The 22,623-nt window shown below is 38.8% G+C and overlaps 1 protein-coding gene across 4 annotated transcripts in view; it reads right to left on the minus strand.

Moving 5' to 3' along the window:
• Positions 1 to 247: 247 nt before the first annotated feature.
• The window catches only part of GLI3 (GLI family zinc finger 3), a 192,929-nt gene continuing 170,553 nt past the window's right edge, over positions 248 to 22,623 (minus strand). For all 4 annotated transcript variants that reach the window (XM_083188516.1, XM_083188514.1, XM_083188515.1 and 1 more), the window contains 5 exons: positions 10,999 to 11,148; positions 10,452 to 10,616; positions 7,827 to 8,117; positions 4,369 to 4,696; positions 248 to 4,059 (listed from right to left, as the gene is read on the minus strand). In XM_083188516.1, coding sequence (XP_083044642.1) covers positions 1,844 to 4,059; positions 4,369 to 4,696; positions 7,827 to 8,117; positions 10,452 to 10,616; positions 10,999 to 11,148 — 3,150 coding nt within the window. In that variant the 3' untranslated portion in view covers positions 248 to 1,843. The remainder of the gene's footprint in view (positions 4,060 to 4,368; positions 4,697 to 7,826; positions 8,118 to 10,451; positions 10,617 to 10,998; positions 11,149 to 22,623) is intronic.

Below are 22,623 nucleotides of genomic sequence, written 5' to 3' on the forward strand. Positions count from 1 at the left end.
AACAAAATAACTCAAACAAATCTAACTCTCTCTATACATGTTACATCTGCCCCACCTACAGTATACATGGTTTTGCCCATTTTGAGAACAAATTTGTACTGCGCTCAGGTCTGAATAAGGACTAGTGAGTAAAGTCCACTTGGGTTAAAAAAATAATATAAAAAATCAATCTGGCAATAAACAACCTCTTAATTTTACTTATGTGCTTTAGTAAATAGACTAACAAACATAGGTAAGTACAAAGTTCTTTTATTAAGGTAAGAATTTTTTTCTTTTTCTTTTTTGTTACAAAAAGCTAAGTGGGTCTGAGAGCAAAAAGTACAATTATTGTGTACATAGTGCTACAGATCCTTCACGCTGGTCCAAGGTTCAAGACTATTAGATCCACAGCTGCTGCATGTCTGTAATGAACTATGGCTAGCAAGCCTATAAAGTCATACTTCTATGTCTAGCGCACTTTAAGGTATTTACACAGTAAAAAAAAAGGAGTACACATTTCAATACAAAAAAAGATTGTAAAAAAAAAGTGACAAATAAGAGTACTTGTTTTTATCTTACAATTTTGCTAGATGCGCCATACAGAGGCCATTCTGTCATTTCACACAATGAACGATCATGAAAATTAGAAGATAACAGAAGTCAGACATGAGTAAAAGTGGCATGCTATCTGCTGACTTCACTGACAAACTGTATCAAGATGACTCTGATTTGACAATATTCTTGGTCCCCTTAAAGAATAAACATAAAATAAGGCACATACATTTCAAGAATGTAGTAAACAATGGTGTGTAATGAACAAAACAGTAAAAACATGAGAAAAACGTAGTACCTTTTTAGAATTAACAAGTAAAACCAAGTATCTTTGGGAAAACATGTCCGCAGTGCTACACGAAATCAAGTACTGTACCGTTCCGCAATATTCAAGAATACCATACACTTTGCACGTAACAACAATTATACTGATTAGAAGTGGGTAGTTCCCTCTCTATGAAAATAATGCCTCTCTGCAAATCAGGGCATAGGCAGAAATGACCGTACGTATTAATGTAGATCTGGCCTTTAGGCAGAATATAATTTAGAAGGACAAAACAAGTAAAGTATGGCGTTTTTAAAATCAGACATGACACAAAAACACAAATTGATTGCCTCTGTTCTAGATGTGCCCATTTCTAAGAAACAAACTTGCTGTTTAACATATGTTTTTACACCAGATAGAAAACAGGTCTATGTGAAATGAACACAAATTGAAAGCAACATTTATACAAAGACTGGGACATGTCTGTACATCCGTTTTAGCATGCAACCTTCAACACTATCCACATAGACATTGCCCTATAGACTAGTGGTGCAGAAATATGACAGCATGTTCCTTATAAACAGGCTGAGAACACATTGGATAGAAATGTGACTGAGACATGGGCAGAGAAGTCACAATAAGTTGTGATGAGTCTGCTGAAAACTGCAAACAAATTCGGATTATCCTAACAAAGTACATTTTATATAACATCAGTCTTCTAATTGACTAACATAACAACTAAACAGAATAAGACGTTTGTTCTTTTTTTACATGTCGTACATGCACAGACATTACACATTTACTTTGTGTTACGCTAAGGGAGAAAGCATTGGGGGAAAAACAAAGACATGGTTTTCAGTTGACAATACTGATCCAAAATTGAAATGGAAGACTATTTCTCCCTACAACACTTTAGGGTGTGAGTCTTTATTCCATAAATGGAACATACTTGGAATGTATCCCATTTCGTTGGGATAAAAATTGCTAAAATACATATAAAACGAGTTGCTTTCTTTTTCATTTTAAAGTTCAGTCCAGTCCTCCAATCTATTGCATTACAGCAAGAAACTTGCTTTCTTCTGCAAGTGAGGTTAGCAAAGAACTCATGTCCCCAATTGCCATGTTACTGGTGCTCACTGGCATGGTTGGGAATGTAAGAGACACTCGAGGAGTGGTAAGACGTGATGAATTACGCGACAGATTCTGGATGATGCTTGGACTAAGAGCGCCTGAAATTAAGCTGGCGTGATCACCATCATCTATAATCGCATCAAAATCAATTTGCACCCCATCTAAAGTGCTACCATCAATGTTGTTTACTGTGCTGGTCACTTGGTTAGCGCCTGGCGAGAGGAGCTCTGAAGTATTTGTATTGTTGCTATCTTCTAGGAGACAGTTGGCTTCTGTGAGAGTCAGGGAGCCAGATTTCATTCGCTGTTGATTGTAGCCAATGGACAAGTCATAGAATGGACCGGAGTAGTTTTGAGTAGCCGCACAATGTTGCTGTGGCTGCATTTCCACTTTAATACCATTCACTTTGTAAATCTGCTGGCTGTTGTCATTCACGTGTTCCTGCAGATAGCCCATGCTTCTTTGTATATTTTGCCTGCCATTTCCACTCATGCTTGCATATGACTGGTAGTTCCTGCTCAGTGGCATCTGCTGGTTAGCATTGGGCTGTGACAAAGATGGGAAGCTCTGTGCAGCCTCCATGTTGTGACCTAAGACTGTCTGATTAGAACGATTTACTCCTAAGAAATGCATGCCATGTATCATGTGTTCAGTCGCAAGTTGTTGCACATATTCTTGGTTTAGAAGATTTTGATTCTGAAATAGGTCAGCTGTATCAGGTGGCTGCTCACTATAGTGCATGGAAGGTACAAGGTTCTGCTGAGCATTATTCAACTGACTATTACCCGTACACTTCTGTCCCCGGGTGGCTGGACTGCAGGAAATCCCTGGCACTGGGTACTGCTGATCTTTGTTGGGCTGGCTAGACAGAGAATTATTATACAGATTAAGATTGTGCTGTAAAACTTGAGGATTGTTTTGTGTATTCTGATATGCTCTTTGCTGCAGCTGTATGCTCTTTGCCATGTTTTGCTGCTGAACCATCATATTATTGTATAATCCAAAAGCTCGATTCTGCTGTGTAGCAAAACGCTGCCCATACTTTACCCTGGAAGGGGAATGATCTGCACTGCCTGAGGTAACTTCATTCCATTGTATCGGAAGGTGATTTTTATTATTAGCTTGGTCTACCTGCTCCACATTGTGAAATGACTGATTAAGGGAGTTGTTAGCGATATGGGATTGATCATAATTGTTAATGTTCCTCCCTGAAGCTGCACTATTTTGTAATTTATCTGTATCACTGTTTTGAGAATTTGTTTGATTTTGGTTTTGTAAATTAAGATACTGAACCACATCATCAGGTAAGAAATCCTCATCATCCAGGTTTCCTTCTGCTTCCATGATCATGGCCTCAAGAGCCACATTTTCACTTATACTGGGAGGACAGGGAGAATACACGCCGTGGGTATAGTTTTGCAGGGACAAGTTGCGCCTTTCCATAGGTGGCTGCACATCATGATAATTTATGCTGTTGAGACTATTGAAGCGATGAACTCTACCAGTAGACAAGTTAGCAGAGACCATTTTTACAGGGTCGCTTGCTCTTCGCATAGAATTTCCTTGCAGCTCATTTGATATCAATTGCCTTCTTCCATAAGTGCCTACTCCGCCATCACTACATCTTCTTGGGACATTGTTTGAAGAAAGAGGATACAATCTACTATCTCTGGTATCACCCAGCAATGCCATTCTGGACTTTAGACTCATCATGTCCATGTTAGGCAATGGTGTTGGTGGAGGACCACCTGTAGCAGCAGCATATTTAGCTTTTAGCCTATATTGCTGTGCAGGAGTAAAGCTAAGGAGGCTTGGTAGCCCATCACACTGACTAGCTTCACTTGATCTCCTTGAGGCATCAGTGGAGATGGGATCATATGAATCTGTAACACTTATATTCTGAACCCTTCCTTCTGCCTGGGAAGCTTCACTGGATCTTCGACTGGAAAAGCATGGTGAGATTCCTGAAGACCGTCGACTGCTTAAGTACGCAGAACTAATTGTGCTAGTATTGCTGTCCCTCCTGTTGTTCAAAATATTCAATACTGTGATGTCCGTGCTTGAAAGCTCATTTCTGTTTGGAAGAATGGTCATTGATCCTCCCAAACTGAAGTTGCCGCCCAACTGCAAACCTGAAGCGGAAAAAAAGGACACAGATTAAGTGTCATCAAAGTACAATATATGCACATGGTAATGTGTTGCATACATGACATTGTGAACAGAGCAACAAAGTACAAAACTATGAAAAAAACACAAAAATATTTGTTACTCTTGGAAACAAAATAGAAATGAAGAGTATAGAAATAACTAGATTGCTGGAGAGCTAAACTTAAGATCAGGTATGAATCCTCCACTCCTTAAGTGCTATACAGTATTTACAATATGGACTGAATTAAAAAAAATGGAATTGTGCTCCCAACCATAATAAAATTATATTTTACCATTTCCAGTGTGTGGTGGTAGAGACAGTGTCTTGGAAGGTGGAACTGGGTTCAGTCTTGGAAGCATCCCATTAATCTGCTTGATTCTTTCTACTTTTACTTGTTCCATCCATTTGGTTCCTGTCATTATCCTCCTGCCTTGTAAACCAAGTCCGGTGGTTGCTGTGGAAATGGTAGAGTCCATGATCGGGGTATCATCCAGGGTGCTGAGGTCTCCTACGCTGCCTCCATTATTTAGAGTAAGCTCGATCCCACTGTTGGTATAGTTGCTGATGGGGGACTGCTCGCTGCTGCATGAAGACTTACCACCAGGGCTTGGCTGAGATGTCTGTTTGGAGAAAATGACAAATAATAAACATCAGTCTACTATAACCAAATGTATATTAATATATGTAAATATTTTTGAAAAAAAAACTATATCGCTTTCAATAAAACACTAGACACAAACTTTGTATACCTAATAATAATAGTAACATTATACATTTGTTAAAAACAAATGATAGTTATGTCTAGGAGCATGAATGCACCTTGTACACCTATTGTCTGATGATTCTGTATAAAAGTGTGCTATGAGCTACAGTTTAGTGCTGTTAATGTAGTGCTGTGCAACCTGATAAATGTCAAGAGCTGCATGTGTGCACCGCACCCCAGCCTTCAAAGGGATGAATAAGCCTTATTTCAAGAATGAAAATAAATAAATGCATAAATAAAACCTGCCCTGGCACCCTCACAGCACTCATCCCTAAAAGGCCCCCACAAGCTCCTTACTTGCTCCAAAATGTCACCACAGCCCCCCCTCACATGTTTATCAGATATTCACACATTCCACTAAGGCTCTACCATATGTCCCTCATAGACCTTCTTTCATGCCCAACCGGCCTCACAATATGCCCATCATACTTCCCAACATGTCGATCAGACATCCCCACGTGCATTTATCTAATGTCCCTTTTCTTTCAATCAGTCCTCCCTATCGGCCTGATTAGAAATTACAACTCCCGGCGTTAGGCTGCAGGGGGCCACCCAGCACAGGGCAAAGCCATGATCCGTGCTGGTCCCTCCCCATGATGCAACCATAAGATTTTGCGTGCACATTGCTATCGCACACTACTGGCTCCGCCCTGCTGCGCAGCCTAACTGCGAAGCAGACCACACCATGCTGTCGTCGCAGCTCTATGCAATGCAGTCCGTTGCTGCCCCTGTCACACGTCTAGAGTGGAACGCCCAGCGTTTTATGAGTTTCCCAATTAAAATGCTCGATCTTCCCCTGGGAACGCAGATGGGCAATGCCTGGCGGGGGTGGATGGCTGCTGTCACATGACGTCAGCGACCGCCTCGTCTTCAGCGGACATCGAACAATTTTTTTTGCAGGCATTAGAAATCATTTCATGATCTGCGACCATCAAATGAATTCTCCTGTTAGCGGACACATGCGAGGGGATGTTATTGAGCACATCCCCTTGCACATCCCCTTGCATGGTACTGAGGGAATTCATTGGGTGCGGAGGGCGGTCGTTCGGTAGGGGTCAAGCCAACATGAATCACCCCCATAATTCAAAACTAATTCCTGTTACATCATGTGACAGCTCATGTAATTTGACCAATTCCTTAACTAGGCTCATTAATGTACACTTTCACTTTATACACTGATAAAACACACAAAATACAAACATCACTAATGACTGATTGAAATAACACATACAACATGGTACAATGTAACAAAAGTAATGATTGCTCTTCTAGGAGAAATGACATGAGAATCACAATTTATACAGAAGTAAGGCGATGCATTTTTTACTGCAAACATATACAAAATAATGTAATCCCTCACCTTATTACCCACTGTCCTTAGTAAGTTTGAGTAAGACATTTAAGAACATCAGACAGAAAAGACATTAAATTAGTCAGAGTAAGTTACAGAAACAATCAGACAACACAGTAGCAGTCACAGAAACATTACAAGGTTATTTTACATGCATTATGCTGATAGACAGATGTACTGTATCCCTTCTCCACACAATTCATTACAAATAAACATATTGGATACACACATCGGCAGTACTTTATATTACCCACACATTTTATATGACTTATCTCTTTAAGGGCCATATTTGTTATAAAGGATTCCTTATTTCATGCATTAAGGATTCTATTTTCATGGGGAATGTGCCGATCTCATTTACTGGCACATGGATGCCGATAAGAGGGAGAGGGATTGACCTGGATGTATAAATATAAATAAGGCCATCACAAGCCAAGAACTGTAATTACACTGTAAAGTCATGAATACACATACAGAATCTCTCATCTCTAAGATAATTTACTGCTATTAATATCACTAATATTAAATTGTTGAACTCAGGATTTTAAACTTTATATTCATAGTGAATACAACCCAATATATTGCTACAAATTGTAAGTATAATGCTAAATAAGTATTACGACTATAATATTTATTCTGTGCAATTGCTGCCTATGAGAAAGATCTCACTGGAACCTGTAAGCTAAACTATGAAGAAGAGTCACTGAAAGAAGCTGTGGGCTTTGTTAAAAGAATCATTTTTTTTCAATTGTTCTTTATTAAAAAATGTAAAGCATGCGAAAAATCCAGACTGCTTCCTAAAGCCCTGTGCCCCCCTACCCTTTGCTTAGGCTATTTTACTTTAGGTTTTATTTATTGTAGGTCTAGCAAATATCTCATGCACTGATTAACTTGTTAGTAACCCCAGAAAAGTTGTCACAGGCTTAGACGTTAATGTATCTCCTTTCACTTGCCCTACAATAGTACCGTATATTGTGGAGGAATGCTGTTTGAGTTTCAGGAAGAGAGATGTCTTAATAAATAAATATTAAATTATTTTCTTATGCCTTGTAAATTGAAAGACAACATTTCAACTTAATGTATCTGGTTTGAGGGTTAAATAAAGCTTCATGCTCTTTTATAACAGTAAGAGGAAGATTTAGCAAAGCTCAGAGAGATAAAGGGGTCTCTGTACTAAGCCTTGGAGAAAAAGTGAAGATAAAGTACCAGCAGGGCCTGATTACAGGTTCCAGGTGCCCTAGGCTAATACATATGTAGCTCCGCTTGTAATGCTGCTAACACACGTGCATGGGTGCTCAGGGACTCGCCAATCATACTGCCCATGTGCATCTGATGAAGGTTATACAAATGGCATGTAGGATCTAATGCTTGCTGTGTGAGAAGGAGACTTTGTCTTTAGGCTGCCCAGCTGGCGCTGTAGCACAATGTACATCAAGTTCATCAGTAAGTTACATTGGCATAGCCAGTCAGTCACCTTAAGAAGTTTTCCCCCCACAGTACGTTGGGAGGTCTGATAGCTAACTAGCTTGTAATAAAGCAGGTATTAATTGTATTCCTTGGCCATCACTGACAAGGTAATAATTGCGATTACTAGGTAGGGTGAGGAAGGGTAACTATACAACAGTAAGTGACATACCATTGGCTTTTCAGTTTTCACTGCTTTGACATGGAGACATTCTTCGTGCTTTGAGGTAGTGTTACTGAGGTCCTTGGGCTCTCCATGCGCACCATGAATTGAATGGCCTGGTGACCGGGATTGTGAATGGCTTCCTGGTTCTCTTGGTGGAGGAGGTCTTGGATGGATGTCTCCCCTCTGCTTCTTCGTGACATGGGCCTCAGGACCATGCACTGTCTTCACGTGTTTTCTCAATGAGCTGGGATCTGTGTAACGCTTAGTGCAGCCAGGGATCTTACACACATATGGTTTCTGCAGGGAAAATTGTTAACCATTAAACTTACAGAATGGAAACATAGTTGATCTATGACTATCTAAAAAAACCTAAATATTGGTTTAGCAACAAAAACGCTTATTTTTAATTTAAATAATTTAATATACAAAGATCCATATAGAGACATTTGCCCTAACCAGTATCAAAAGAAGTAAAGTACAAAACCCGGGTTGAGCGACCTGGGTCCCAGTGACACTATAGGGAGGAGGCAGCGTCAGCTCCAAGTGCTGCATCCCCCACCTCCTGTTCACGCACCGCCGCCCCGCCATCCCGATGATTTCATCGACCTGGCTTATTGCCCGGTTTCTGTGGAAGCTTCACCTCGCAAATGTCAAGACAATCCCAGGGCAGACCCATGTCAAAATCCCAGGTTCGACCTGGCATTTGCAATGTGAAAGGGGTATCACTATGTTTCAATCCAACTGATGTACACGTCCCAGAGTTTAATGAAACTTATTTGTAAAAGTATTAATTCATGGCTGATTGTAATCTATTTCTATATAAAGTGTAAAAGAGATTGATCATATGTTGGTGGTGACCCACTTCTACCATGTAATATCCTAAAACTGCCAGCTTACAATAGGATGAAGAGGAAACAGCTTTGTCATCAATTCTCACACATGTACTGCCATTTAGTGATGTATTTGCAGCAAAAACAAAAGAGGGACGAGCCGCCTGATTAATGGCAAAGGCACTTCTAAATACTCCACACACATAAACACGGAACATAAAATCAGGTCAGACTAGCTGGCGAATGAATGTATGTCTGCAGTGACACAATTATAGAGTACAATGTGGCATTCTGAATAAGAGCATGAGAAATATGTTTTACAGCACTGAACTACCATGGTGAATTCTTCCCTAGTCAACGTTCTATTCTCTATCGTATTTACAGAGGAAGACTCATATCTGGAAAACACCTATCTACTTCTCTCCACTTCACCTAAAATATTTGATTACAACCTAAAAAAGTATAATACACTAAAAATGACTTCATAGTCAACAGCGATCCTTTTAACAGTGGGGTAAATTCAATTCAGCATGCTAGTTGCATTCTGAAATTACTGATAACAGAGAACACTAAGGGGGGCATTTACTAAGATGGGAGTTTTTCACATGGGATGTTGCTATGGGCAACCAAACAGATAAGAAGCAAATTCTCATTGTTTGCCCATAGCAACATCCCATGTGAAAAACTCCCATCTTATTAAATGCCCCCCTTAGTGTTCTCTGTTATCAGTAATTTCAGAATGCAACTAGCTCCTTCAGAAGCTTAAAATGTATACCCTTTAAAAACAATGATCATACTTGAAAGCACTTTTATTTCAAATATATTAAGAACTGACTATTATTAATATGACTTATATACTAAAAATCCAAGAAATTAATAATTCCAGTAAAAAACAAAACAAAAAAAACCTGAGTTCACTCTCCACATTCCTTGCATACTTCCCATGTAGAGAACTGCTCAATTAAAATATTATCCTGATGATATGTTATAGAGACAGCTGGTAACAATGGTACACCTCAATGAACGATTATAAGCATTATCCGATTTTGTAATGTTAATAGGCATTTGCCAGATGAGTGTGAGAAGAGTAATAGTATAAAATGAATTAGAAATGGTAGAATGAAAGGGAAATGGATAATAATAATGTCTGATATAGTAATATATATATATATATATATATATATATATATATATATATATATATATATATATATACATTCTGTACATGTAGACAAAATTGGGTTTTCCATTTGGCAATACATGCTTTCAAACCATCAGACTTTTATAGTGTATTTAGCAATTTATATTCCTCATACTGTATATAATCTTATGTGGCTTTTGGATTAATTAACAATACTGTATGTCCCTTACACATTGCTCCCTGTAGACACTGACTGGGTTGCTGAACTTTGACTGTCTATTGTCAGTTGAAGTTTTCCATAGGATGATAATGTCATAAGCTGTGCACATACGGTGTGATTTTCACTATATAGTCAAAATTGCATAGCAAGTTAATCAAAATCGCACGGTATTCAGCCGCATGCAATCCCGATGCAATTCCTGACGCGCAGCCTCGCAGCATCGATATCGCATGGCTAAATAGATTGTACAGGGAAGTCTATCTTGATTATGTTGTCTGTAGAGTGTATTTGGTCTAGGGCCAAATTGCAAGATAGCGCTAATCTCAAGTAAATATTAAGTGCAGTTAGCCAAAATCTGATAGTCAAAACTCTACACACAAATAGCTCTTCATAATATAATGGCGTGGCAATGATAAATTCCTATAGCAATTGGCATATACCTCATTGGAATGAGTTCGGTTTTGGTGCTTGGCTCTGTCAGATGCGTTAGAGAAAGCCTTGTTGCAGCCTTCATGCTCACAGACATACGGTTTCTCTCCAGTGTGAGATCTTAAGTGAGTTTTCAAGTTTTCTAATCTGGAGTAAGCCTTCGAACAACCTTCAAACTAAAGAAAATAGAGAAAAGTTTACTAACATTCTCTTGAAATAGCTGCTAAACCTTGGTAAAACTCTTAATTTTCTTTTATTTGTTATCGGGTCAGCATCCACATTATCTAGAAGATTTTTAAAACTAAATATATTTACCAATTTTAACATACTACTAACAAATTGAAAAATAAAAAGGTCACATGGGTCCAAATTATGACAACTAAAAATATAAATCCACATTTTTACAGAAGGAATCAAACATTATTTTATGGACTAAAACAAAAGTTATATGGTAGAAGCCGGACACAAGCATAGAGTGGAACGTTTTTGGTTTCCTAAAGAAAGTAAGGGAAAAAATCAACAAAACAAAACCTCATACATCTTTTATGTCTTACTTACAGTGCATTTGTGTGGCTTCTCTCCTGTATGTCTCCTCATGTGCACCACCAACATATATTGAGCCTTGAATGGTTTCTGCTCTCTTGAACAGTCCAGCCACCTACATACAAATTCTTTTTTTTCTCCATGTATATGATCGTTGTTTATATGCTGCAGGTAGGGAATAAGAATACTACTATTAATATTTATACAAACACAGTAAAAGAGCAAATTGGGCTTAATTTACAAGAAGATGCATGGGAGTGTTGGTGGTTTATGTTGCACACTGGAGATGCCATTTTGTTTCTCTTCTGTTATAGAAAATGTGTTCTTTCAAACAGCAGTTTTTGAATATATCACAATATGTGGAATGCATGTACCTTTTTAATTGTCCAAAAAGTGCATGGAGAGTTGTTAATGTGATCCTTATGGTGCATACAGATGGGGTGATTAAAGCCCAACTTGTAAGTGATCTGACTAGATCGCTTAGGAATGAAGCAGGGATCGGTCCGTGTGTATGCTCCTTGGCAATGCGCGGTCCCGTGCGCCACTATAATCTGACTAAATATATACTGCACGTGCTGAACGATCTGTGCTTAACTGTCAAGAGCTTTGCTTTTAGTAGGGAAACATTTGTAGGGAAACATTTAGAACATACGTATTCATTTCATAACAATTATAATGTACAACACTCTAGAAGTATGTAGTACAGTCACCAGAACGTGGGTCTTCAAACTGTGGCCATCAAGATGTTGTGAAACTACAAATCCCAGCATGCCTTGCCACAGTTTTAACACTCCCTTATAGCAAAACTGTGGCAAGGCATGCTGGGATTTGTAGTTTCACAACATCTGGAGGGCCGCAGTTTGAAGATCCATGCACTAGAAGAAACCACTTTTTATAACACACTTTGCTAATGGCTACAGTACTCAGTTACTCGTGTTAATAAGTCACTCAGTTCCTTTCTGTTTTGTGTAATGTTTAGTTCCCCACACACCTATGTGGTTATTTTATTCAATTTTGCACCATTTTTACTGACATATTAAACCACTAAAGTAGTAAAACCAAGCCGGTAATGTCTAGGTCAAAGCTGGCATGCAGCTTTACTTCTAGAAAGCTACAGGGACTAATCTCTGTAACTATTCCAGCTGTACTGATTCCGCCAAAATGACAGCAGGCGTTGTACAGACAAAGACACATAAACCTACTTTCTTTGTGAGGGAGGAATGGATCAAGCAGCAATTAGAGGTAATGACATCTGAGAAAAGCCTAAAGGGACTATTGTTAAGTCCATCAATTTCAGCAGACATGGCCTCTAAGTAGTAGAGAAATGAACAGTGGAAGACAAATATACTTTAGTGAAAATATAGTGAACAGTAACTTCACATATGTCATAAGTCTGGGAACAAAATGGCGGCTGTCCCATATTAATGAATGTCCCCACAATTGTCTTTGCACTGGGGAGAATGCTCCCGCCCCAAAAAGGAAATGAAAAATCATTAAAGACATATGCTGCCCATGTCTTGTACTGTGGTACAAAACATAGAAATCATATATTTACAATTGTAATTAAAATAAACCAGATATGTTCTAGGGTACAGTTTGTGTGCTGACACACAGATGTGTTTCCTCTGTGCACAAAATATCATAGTAGTAATTCTTCCCTATTACCCCTAGATGGCAGACTATACATAGCAAATGCATAATAAAGTGAAAATGTCCTATATCATTATAAAACAGATCAGTATATTTTGTTTTATACAAAGTAATAGTAAGTTACTTGTAATCAATACATTGAAAAGTATCCCCCCTCCCAAAAAAAAAAATTGTAACAGCAACATATGTAATATTATTGTAGTTGTGGTTTTACAAAGTAACATGTTTGTTTTGACTCTTTAACGGTGGATCATATAAAACTTGAATGCTTTCAGACAGCGGCAGACAGATTATACTTCTAGTTGAAGTTCAAAAACAGCTACAGCAGGGTTTCTCAACCCATGGTGCGTCTATAGCCCGGGGACTATGTCAATTTTAAAGATGTACTTTAATTGAATGAAGCTCAAAATATCAGTTTGATATCCAAGTAATGAAAAAGCAAACATTGAAACAAACCAGGTCAGACTTTTTTATGCAAAGTCTGCAGGCATATAGGGCGATTTTTAAACACCTACAAAAAAATCAAGTTATTTGGAAACATTTTTTTCCCCACTGCCGTTATATACAATGAAATTGGTGCTATATGATACAAAGTGGTTAAGAAGATCTGAGCAAGAGGGACGACGGAGGCTATTTGTTCTGTTTTATATCAAACATAAATACTGCTCGTTTGTAATCAAGGTTTGAGTATGATATCTAGTGCATGTTTTATATGAAAAGCAAAGTTTGCAGTCTTTAGACAAGTATTCAGGGGTAGATGTATGCAGTGATAAAGGAGAAGAGAGCCATAGGAGAAATATTCTATAGCAACCAATCAGCACTGCAGTTACATCTATAATTTGCATAATATAAAATTATACAGAGCAGCTAATTGGTTGTCATGAACCACTTCCCATCTGGCTCATTTCTCCTCCATTATCACTGCTTCATACATCATACTCGTTCACAGGTAGGATGTGTTCTGAGGGCATTTGTGAGCATGTAGACACAACTGTTTTCAAATTAATTTCTCACACAAGGCTGGTGCTGATATTTATGACGCCTTCTGCCACAAGCGGATTGATAGGGGAGAGCACATGCATGCCTTGTATCAGGCCCACAATTGTTATTAAATAATAAAGACTTATTAATGCAACATGATTTTTTACAATACTTCCAATGAATGAAGAGTTTGTGAAACTCATAAAGCTCTTTACAGTGAAATCTAAATAAGACATTGCTATTGCAATGTACACAAACTGACACTTTTTGGATAAGTGCCCATTTATAAACCACCAGTCACACTGCATACCATGTGTAACAACACTTAATGATAATTTTAATTGATAAGCCTTCTTTAAAAGAAAAAAACTAAAAGCTCTATGCCATCCAAATATAGTTACTGCAACAAGCGACAACTGTGTGTCTGTCAGATTTTGTAGGGTCTCCTATTTTTCTACCTGTCAACCTTCTTGAATCCCTCAGATAAAGCCGAGCTGTGTTACCAGAGTAGTTTATGCTCATGCCCTCATTTCATGCTATAGCGTGCCTCTATTTTTTATCCATTGGTTTTGCAGCTGCCCATACATAACAGTCAATAGGTTAAACACGCTCAGTTTGTATGTTCAAATACAAGTCCGAGAATTCCCATAAGAGAAGAAAATCCCTGGCTCTTGTACAAAGAAAACACTGTACTTTGCTCCAAAGAGCTTTCTGTGGCAATTTAAATGTACAGAGACAGACACAATATCCTGGAGAAGCAAAATCTACCTTATAACATTCCTGACCCCAAGAAGAAGATATACCCCCTGGAGGGACGTTAAGAAGTATCTATCCAGAAAGTATACAGTCATACATAATGCAGCACGGAGATGCTCATAATCCCTTCATGTTACAGCACATATACGTGTGTGTTACACAATAACAATAGTCAAACTCTATAACAATCACTAGCATACAGATGTGTCTGGATACATCTATCCTCCGTACATTACAAGTTATGTTATATATAATGAGGCATCTTTTGTGTGCGATCTTTTCCGCTAAAATTATATTTATTCACAAAACGGAACAAATAAGACACGTTTGCTGACAATGATATGCGGGATGCCAATATTCAGTGTTTTCCAGTAAAACAATGCAACATAACATTTTGTATGCAGATACATCCATGGTCGCACACAGAATATAGGCATGCCACATGTAATTTTAATCAGTAGAAGCTGCTTGCTCTGTTTCACGAATAAGACGCATTTTAACATGAAAAAAAAAAATTTGCCCGGGTTGTTTAACGTTTAAAGGCTAGATGTATGTGAACACATCTGTATAGCTTAGTGCAATGGAATATGCTGCGCTATATAAGAAACGTAATAAATAATTAAATAAAATCTAACAGTGTGTTTCACATTATCCACACAATGCAAGGCAAACTGTATACCGTGATAATGTTTGGGGTTAAAACCACTATTAGGCCAAAAAAGGATATAAAAGTACAAGTAAACATTTTATGAGTTTGAATAATGTAATAAACAGTCCTTGAACATAATTGCATGTTAACAGTTCACAAAATGTTTGCTCTCCTAAATAATGAGCACCCAAATTGGTCTTCTACTAAGGGGGGTATTCAGTTAGTCCTGTTTTTCGCCTAGCCCATGTCAACCAAATTGTGGGTGTTTTTGCACTTTTTTTGTCATTTTTCTCCCATGCCTTTTCACCTTTTTTTGGAGGGGAGAAAAGGCATTGGGGAAAAAATGACTAGAAACAGGTGGAAACGTCCTCAAATTTGCCCCAAAAAGGGTGAAAACACGTGAACCATTGGATAGCTTGACCATCCGCATGTTTTTCACCAGTGTAGATATTTTTGCCTAAGCTAAGGATTGGCACTTTAATTGAATAAGGCTAATCCAAAATGTACCTACATTTTTTTTAAAATTACCAAATTTTTGCCTAGGCAAAAAATCTCCACCAGTAAGTCTATAATAGCAAATTAAAGTATATTTTACAGGAGTCCCCTTCAAATATTTGCAAAGTTTTCCATGCAGTATATGTGTTTGTATAGACAGTTAAAGGTTTGAAGCAAATATAACTGTTCTTTAATTCCTTTAAAGCAATTCTGAGCTCAGGAACACAGCAAGGCTTAGATATACTCTGTTCCACAGCAGTGTTGCAGCGTTTGTCTGCTCTGTCAACAGTGCGTTGGAAGCCAGTAGCAATGCGATGCTATTTCACTTTCCACATGCAGCCTTTGCTCTGCCTGAAGAAATGGAATCCAGCAGGAAGCTAGTTAAGGAGGTGGCATTTATGATGTGACATTTATCCCCTGAGATATGTACCTTGTTGGCCTGTGTAGTCTCCGTGGAATGGAGAACAGCCCTGAAAGATGCATTTAATATTTTCTAAAAAACTTTCTTTTCTAAAAAACTGTGTCATAGGAATACAGTACTAAACACACGGAGGAAATCTCAGACAGCACAATGGTGATGATTTACGACAGACAGGCGTACTGAAATAAAAATATAAAAAGAACATTTATTTTTTAGCCTAATTATGTATGGCCATTTGGATGCCTGGACAAGAAAAAGTTTGCTTCTAGTCTCAGATGCATTATGTTGACCAATGCAAGCTATTAATGCATTTAATTATTAGTACTTGGCAAGAGTTGCTGGCATTTGTAATGCCTACCCAGCAGGGCGACATATAGAGTTGCGCAAGAAAAATCGCTAATGTTCTCAGCAATTGCGGACATTGGGCCTAATTCAGCATTGATTGCTGTTTATAGGATTCTCAACTCTGGACAATTATGAACCAACTGCGCACGCAAACGCATATTACCGTAAATATAGCAGTCGCAGTTTCATTGACAGGAATTCATTGTTTCAAGGCAGAAACATGGGGTTTCCTGGGTGTGTTTGCCAAAACTCAGTCTTGCCAGGGCATTTTTAAGTTGGGTCTCTGACGTCAGCAGATTTGGGGAAGCCTTAGACTGGCGCAGATGGAAAAAACTCTCCGATGTTTCAGGTTTATTCTTTATTTCTGGCAGCGACTTTTACATTACAGTCTTTTCTTTAATTAGCGATCTAAGCCCATTTGGCCAGGTTCAATGAAGCAAAAATAAAGTAATGTTGTGTCTGGAACAAACCATGTTACTATGCATGGGGAGCAAATATATATTTATATTGTTTCTCTGCAGATTAAATACTGGCTGCTTTTGCATGTAGCCCACAAATGTTAGACAGCTTTATTCTTACTTGCATATCAGATTTAAATTTGAACACACCCACCCAAATCTAATCTCTCAGCACATGTTACATCAGCCCCACCTGCAGTGCAACAAGGGTTTGCCCATTTTGAAATGCAAGAACTTCAGCAGCCACATTGCCACTACATGAACAGCTTCAATGTTTTTGGCGTCCATGCACTAGTGCAATATCAGCTTTAAACTCTTCCTTCCTGTATCTATTGGCCCACAGCACTCATTAAATCACGATCGCCTTAGTGCTGGCAATATGCTCTGCTGCAGTTTCATATTAATCAACTCACCACATAAAGGGAGTCAAGTAAAAGTGTTTTATTCCAGCGTGCTGTATTTTCCCAAGCACACATCTGCACGGCATGCGCTGTACATGTAACATAACATTCACAAAAAATAATGAAATCTCTACCAAAAAGGCCCAAAGCCAAGTTACTTCTCATGCATCCACTCCTAACGTAGGGAAACTGTTCAATTAAGTTTGCCCTTTTTCCATATAAAAGCAAGGCAATTTTAAAAATATGTACAGGTTCAAGAGGAGGAAAAAAATGCAGATTTCATTGTGAGATTTCTTTCTTTTTCCTACTTGCAGGAAACACTATTTTATAGGTGCAATGAATTTTCTCATGAGGTATTAAAAAATAAATTCCAGCTAAATTCAGGAATTGATAGATGGAAAGTTAATAGCTTAAATTGTGCATTCCTGTGTTGTGGAAAAAAAAAAGGCTTGAAACACCTCCAATCTGGCGCACAGACTGAGTCTTGCCAATCTCTTCCACACGGTGCTGACATTTTTATAAAGCATTTGCATCGGTCCAAGGCAGGCGTAATTATTTCCACACATCATGAAATTCAATTGCCAGAGTTCAGTGTTTTCACATGTTTATGGGAAAAATGTATAAATCAGGAGACAAATTTTACACCTCAGACCTCGCTTTTCCCGTTACCACTGTTGTGCTTATTAAAAGGTTAATGTACTGTAGCATTGGAGCATTCTAATAATGTACAATCCTTGGAGACAGTGGCATAGCTTGAAATCGGGCACCCCCCCCCCCCCCAGCAAGTAAATATTGGGCACCCCCTCACCTCCATCCATTGCTGCCCGCCGGACCAGCAGATCCTCCTGTCTGCGGTCCCGGAGCTCCTCCTGAATGTCACTTCCAAAATGTCCGCCAACTTAAAGCAAACCATTATTTAGGATGCAAAAGGAGGTCACCGTCTAGCATCCTTAATAAACATCTGCTGTGGGGGGCTGCCATTTTAAGTGTGACATACTGACAGGAGGAAGATCTTCTGTTCCCGGTGGGCAGCAGTCACAGCAGTGACATAAAGACACAGACACTATTGCGGCAAAAGAGACACTTCATCTGGGGTCGTCTCAAAATAAAGCTCAATATATTCATTTGATTAATTATTATGTATGCTTTACAGACTTATCACTCCTTCCAAAGAGGACAAGTTGGTGTATTGCCTACATCAACCAACCAGATTCTATTTATGATTTATATAGAACATTCTATAAATGACAGCTAAAATCTTAGGGTTTGCTATGGACACTTTAGCAGGTTTGATATATCTCCCACCCACATATTATAAAGATAACCAGCTTAGGTGGAATGTTTCAGTAACTACTAATCTGACATGCCTGCATCCTAAAAAGTACAAATCAATTGAAAACAGTAAGTCACTGCTAGTTCTGAGAGGAATTACAGACTGACCAACAGGACAGCAGAGAGAGGAGGGGGAACAGGCACTAATTACCCAGCTTGTTGGACAGGCCCGTCCCCTCTTAAGGGGGCAGATGTATTAAGCCTTGTGAAGAGATAAAGTAGAAGGTGATAAAGCACCAGCCAATCAACTCCTAACTGTAATTTTTCAAATATAGCTGATTGGCTGGTGCGATATCACCTTCCACTTTATCTCCACTTTTTCTCTTTACAAGGCTTAATACATCTTCCCCAAGGTCTGTAGCAGCCTTTCTCCCCAGCCCAGCACACTATACTATGTGCAGAATTGCAGTGGGACATGCTGACCAAACAACAAATGTATATATGAATCTGGGGTAGTTGTTTCTAAACTGTTTGCCGTGACACACTGGGGTGCTTTGGAACAATTGTAGGGGTGCCTTGGATTTGTGACTCAGGACTATTTCAAATTATTTATGGTCAATATAATATGAAAAATCAGTGCTGGTGCCTGCCAATCAGAAATTATGTTGGCAAACAAGTGAATCTTGTCCCTCACCACAAAACTGACCCTAAAAAAATGTGGTACTTTAGGGCGTTCTGACACAAAAAAGATAGGGAACCACTGAACCAATATGTCGGTATCAAATTACATCCACTGACTTGGCAAACAAAAAAGTCAGTCAGTAAAACAGACACAAGTATTTTAAATGAGGTTATATACAATATAACTTAAAAAAAAAGGTATACCTGTGACTAGCTGCCAGTGAAATATATATCACACATCCGAGTTACTTTGCAGTATTCATTTTTACTTTGGCAATGTTGTTTTAATTCTGCACCAGAAAAGAACACAGCTAAGGCACGATGATGTGTTGAATAACAAAGTAAAAAGGTATAGAGCAATATTACTTATGACATCTGGGATGTGTGATGTATTTCACTGGCAGCTGGGCACACACATAAGATAATAGTCTGCCCATATACTGTAAGCTCTAATAAAAAAATCCAGGAAAAATAGCAGGCTAAAAACTTGTTAAATAATTTTATAAGTTGCACTTTCATAAAAAAAAAATACCTGGCAATGTCACTTTTTGTGTTTTTTGGCAGATTACATATAGAGAACTGGCAGTGCCAAGAAATGCGTTATTAACCGCTGGCCACTTAGCTGTTGAAGGGAATTTAACCTGTTTCCTGCAGAGAAGACAGACAGGATTCTGTAAGGGAGAGGTTCCAGGTCTAGAACAGGTTTACGGAGTCCTGTTTTCAAACACATAGCACATTGTGGGGTTTTATTGCTCATTTCCAACATGGAGAAAATCTCTAAAATATTGCAGGAATCAAAAGGGTCGGCCTGGAGAGTCTCATCTGCTTGGCACTGTTTCCACTTGGCAATCTATCTATGTACTTTCTGTGTTGTGGAGTCCAGGATTCACTTAGTCATGCTAATAAACTACATAACAGTGCAAAAATACAGATGTAGCACAGGTCAGCAGCTGAAGGAAAACCCAAGAAGCGGAAATACACAGAAAATCAAATTACAACTAATTGCAAAGATGAGGTGAGGGGTATCATTGTTGGTACCGAGCTGAAGGAATGCTGTTATCTCTCGCCTCATCTTAACCACTTGTAATCATTATCAACCACAGTGCCAAGAACTGCTTTGATTAGCATCCAATACGACACAGCTTATTGAGATTAAATATTATAAATTGGTGCAAGAGGCTAAGGTGAAAAGACATCAACAAATGATCTGGTTTACCCTGCTGCTGAGACTAAGCAGTTTTTCCCTTCCTATCTTGCCAATGCCTTCGGGCTAGTGTCACTTAAGCATGCTAGCGCTATGCTCTTCTGCAAACAGAAAGCCACGGTAGTGTGAGTCTCCAGCAGTGACACACAGCAGCAATGAGAAAGCCCCAGTTTGTCATCTCGACGGAAAACTTCAGCAGCGAGAAGGCGACATGCAGCATTAATGCAGATCAAGCTCTCCAAGTGAGAGCTTGATCTGCACTTGTGGGAGGGGAACGTATTCTATTATACCTTCAATTAATTAACACCAGTTGTCAGTGCCCTTCTATATACAAGCCTGGCAAACTGACCACTCTTACACTCTGAACATGAATAGGACTATACCTTTCAACAAAACATCATAAACTTGACCTTACTCGCCCCTGGTCTGGGAACATGAACTATGTTTCTTTGTATGAATTTTGTGTAAAGATACTGATTACTTGTTAATGCTAAATGCTAATTTAACCTTTTGGCCAGCACTGCTTTATGACACAATTAGGAGGAGGGCCAACAATCACACCACTTAATCTTATTACATATTACCAGTTATGTATATAGCACACACATATTCTGCAGCGCATTACAGAGAATATTTGTACATTCACATCAGTTTCTGCCCCAGTGGAGCTCACAATCTATATTACATACACACAGTCATTCTAGGGTTACATTTTGTTGGAAGCTAATTAACCTACCAGTATATTTTTGGATTGTGGGAGGAAATCGGAGTACCCGGAAGGAAACCCACGCAAGTACGGGGAGAATATACAGACTCCGCACAGTTAGGGCCATGGTGGGAATCGAACCCATGACCTCAGCGCTGTGAGGCAGTAATCCTAACCATTGCACGGTACGTGCTGCGATATGTAGTAGGACATTTGCTCTATGAGTAGGGTAACCTGTGTTAATGCATAAACATAATTTCTTCTGGGCAACAACAGGTGGATTGTATCTGTGGCTCCATTAACCATTTCAGTGCCAACGTTGGTGTGAGAGATCCTCAAATTATCCACTAAAAATACCTACGTCGCTCATAGCGACTTATTTTTTTTTGGGTGCAATTTTTAATTAAACTTCAGTTAATTGGCTTGGCTGTATTTGTATTTATTTATACTAAAAGAAAATTTGCTGTGAGTGATGCTGGCATTTTCAGTGGATATTGTGAGGATCTCCCACAGCAATGTTGGCACTCAAAGGATTAATAGAAGTAGAAGATCTTTGAATCATTATGAAGTTCAAGTTTCCACAAATTTTGTAACATGCTGATGGAACCATCTTTACAGTGCCCAAGAAATTCTGTTTTTCCACTTATAATTTGGAGTTTGTGGTCAGGCAGCAGCACAGCCGCTGCCCGATATATCTGCATATATGCAATTTATGTGCGTATCTGGCTGTGTGTGTACAGGTGTTTTTTTCTTTCTTTTTTTTAAAGAAAACTATATATTTATTTTTTGTAATTTCCTGGGGGCCCATTTTTTCGCTTGGTTTTAGTTCACAATAACTTTTAGCTACAGAGTTTACTGACACCGGGGGCGTGCAGATCACTGACACTGAGGGCATGCAGATCACTGACACTGAGGGTGTGTAGATCACCGACACTGAGGGCGTGTAGATCACCGACACTGAGGGGATGCAGCTCACTGACACTGAGAGGATGCAGCTCACTGACACTGAGGGGATGCAGCTCAATGACACTGAAGGGTACAGCTATATTGCTGTTGCAGGACCATCAATAGAACAGTGAAGTATTTTTGAACAAAAACCTTAATTTATCCATATCTTGCTGATAGCACTAGTATAATAGCATACTTAAATTTCCTTACTTTTGTACAGACAATCACACAGAGATTTGTATTCCGGAGGGGGTCTATGTGGTACGTTGAGTGAATTGGACAAGTCTTGCAGCTCCACTTTCAATGGACTGGAGACAGAGCAGACAGCTTAATGTGATGCCAGTTTGGCTGAGTCTGCAAAGTCTATCCATGACACGATGAGTGAGTGGATTAACATCTTGGAAACATCTTAATTCACAAAGTAATAATTTCTAGATATGCTTTAAGTGATAAACCATCGATAATGAGATTGTGATGCAGATGAAATGGTGACACTCTAGACCACAGCAAAAACACAAATGGATAGAAATATATACTCTGATAGAATACCCTGAATGATCAATATGGTTGTCATGAAAAAAATGAAAAATGTGTCCTCCAGTAGATAATCGAAAGAACAGTAGCTGCCCACTGACAATGTGCCCTATAATAATGTTTGTTAGTACCAATACGG

This window comes from Crinia signifera, chromosome 5, assembly GCF_055691185.1.
Source record: "Crinia signifera chromosome 5, ASM5569118v1, whole genome shotgun sequence".
In the NCBI taxonomy this organism is placed as follows: domain Eukaryota; kingdom Metazoa; phylum Chordata; class Amphibia; order Anura; family Myobatrachidae; genus Crinia; species Crinia signifera.